Here is a 1,114-nt window from a genome sequence, read left to right as displayed (position 1 = left end):
GAAAGGGAGATAGATTGGAGTACTCAGTCCATCAACTTGAACTAGAAGTATAAATCATGATATGTTTTAAACATAAAAAACTAAAACCAAAACAAAAAAATAACAAAAAACAGAAAACGATGCCCTCTCTATCTTCCTCTCCTGTCTTTTCCTCTCCCAATCTAGGATTTATTAAGTAGAAGGAGAGACGCCCTTGTTTATAGAGATCAGGTTCGTAGCTTATTTTAAAATTAGGAATAATAGGATTTCAAGAGAAACATGTTCAGAGTTAATATCCTTGTTTTTAAAATTCATTTTGAACATTGGATTATTTTATTTCTTGGAAAATATACTCTTTTGTCCTTTCTAGAAAGAAGTATATCAAAATTTATTATCAGAAATGTGCATCCATATGTTTTCCTTTAAACCGTTTTTGATGAGTTACTCTTTTTCCCAATAGTGTACTTTTCCCAACACTGGTGCTCGTATTATGATGTTCATTGGTGGTCCAGCCACTCAGGGGCCTGGAATGGTGGTTGGAGATGAATTGAAGACACCTATAAGATCCTGGCATGACATTGAAAAAGACAATGCCAAATATGTAAAAAAGGGAACTAAGGTAATTTTGGTTTTTAAGTCTTTTTGCTTTATTAGAAAATAAATATTCGTTTGATAGAAGAGGAGGAATACAAATATTTAATGATAGAAATAATGATATTGTGAAGTCTGATTCCACTGCTGTTATTTACATTTGGAGAAATATTTTCTCTTCTTTCTTGATAAATAACATTTTTTCTTATTTTAAACATGTGAAAACTTAATAGTAGGTACCAATAGGCGTTTATTATAGATTACTCCTGAGGGAAACCGTGTGTGCCTTTTTTTAATGTTCGTGTTAAAGAATGTCTTTCTGTTCAGGAAAAGTCTCTTGAGTTTTGCAGTTTACATTTCCTGTAGATGTGTGTATTGTCCATAATGTGAATAGTCCATCAGTTTCTCTTGAGTTGTTTTCTTGTAAACTCTTTTATTTGTGTTTTGTTGCTCAAGTATATTTTCATAAACATTGATTCTTGACTCTCTTGTATTAATTCTGCTTGCCGATATCCCCATTATTATTATTTTTTTAATTCTCTGT

General features: G+C 31.3%; 1 protein-coding gene across 1 annotated transcript in view; it reads left to right on the top strand.

The window, feature by feature from the left end:
• Positions 1-439: 439 nt before the first annotated feature.
• The window catches only part of LOC101358564 (protein transport protein Sec23A-like), a gene marked incomplete at its 5' end in the record, with an annotated part of 8,727 nt that continues 8,052 nt past the window's right edge, over positions 440-1,114 (top strand). Inside the window, one exon of the mRNA XM_023725886.1 lies at positions 440-634. Within this exon, the coding sequence (XP_023581654.1) occupies positions 440-634 (195 nt within the window). The remainder of the gene's footprint in view (positions 635-1,114) is intronic.

This window comes from Trichechus manatus, unplaced genomic scaffold (genome assembly GCF_000243295.1).
Source record: "Trichechus manatus latirostris isolate Lorelei unplaced genomic scaffold, TriManLat1.0 scaffold01190, whole genome shotgun sequence".
Classification (NCBI taxonomy): domain Eukaryota; kingdom Metazoa; phylum Chordata; class Mammalia; order Sirenia; family Trichechidae; genus Trichechus; species Trichechus manatus.
Note: the sequence above shows the minus strand (reverse complement) of the source record. Positions and strands in the feature narration are given on the sequence as shown.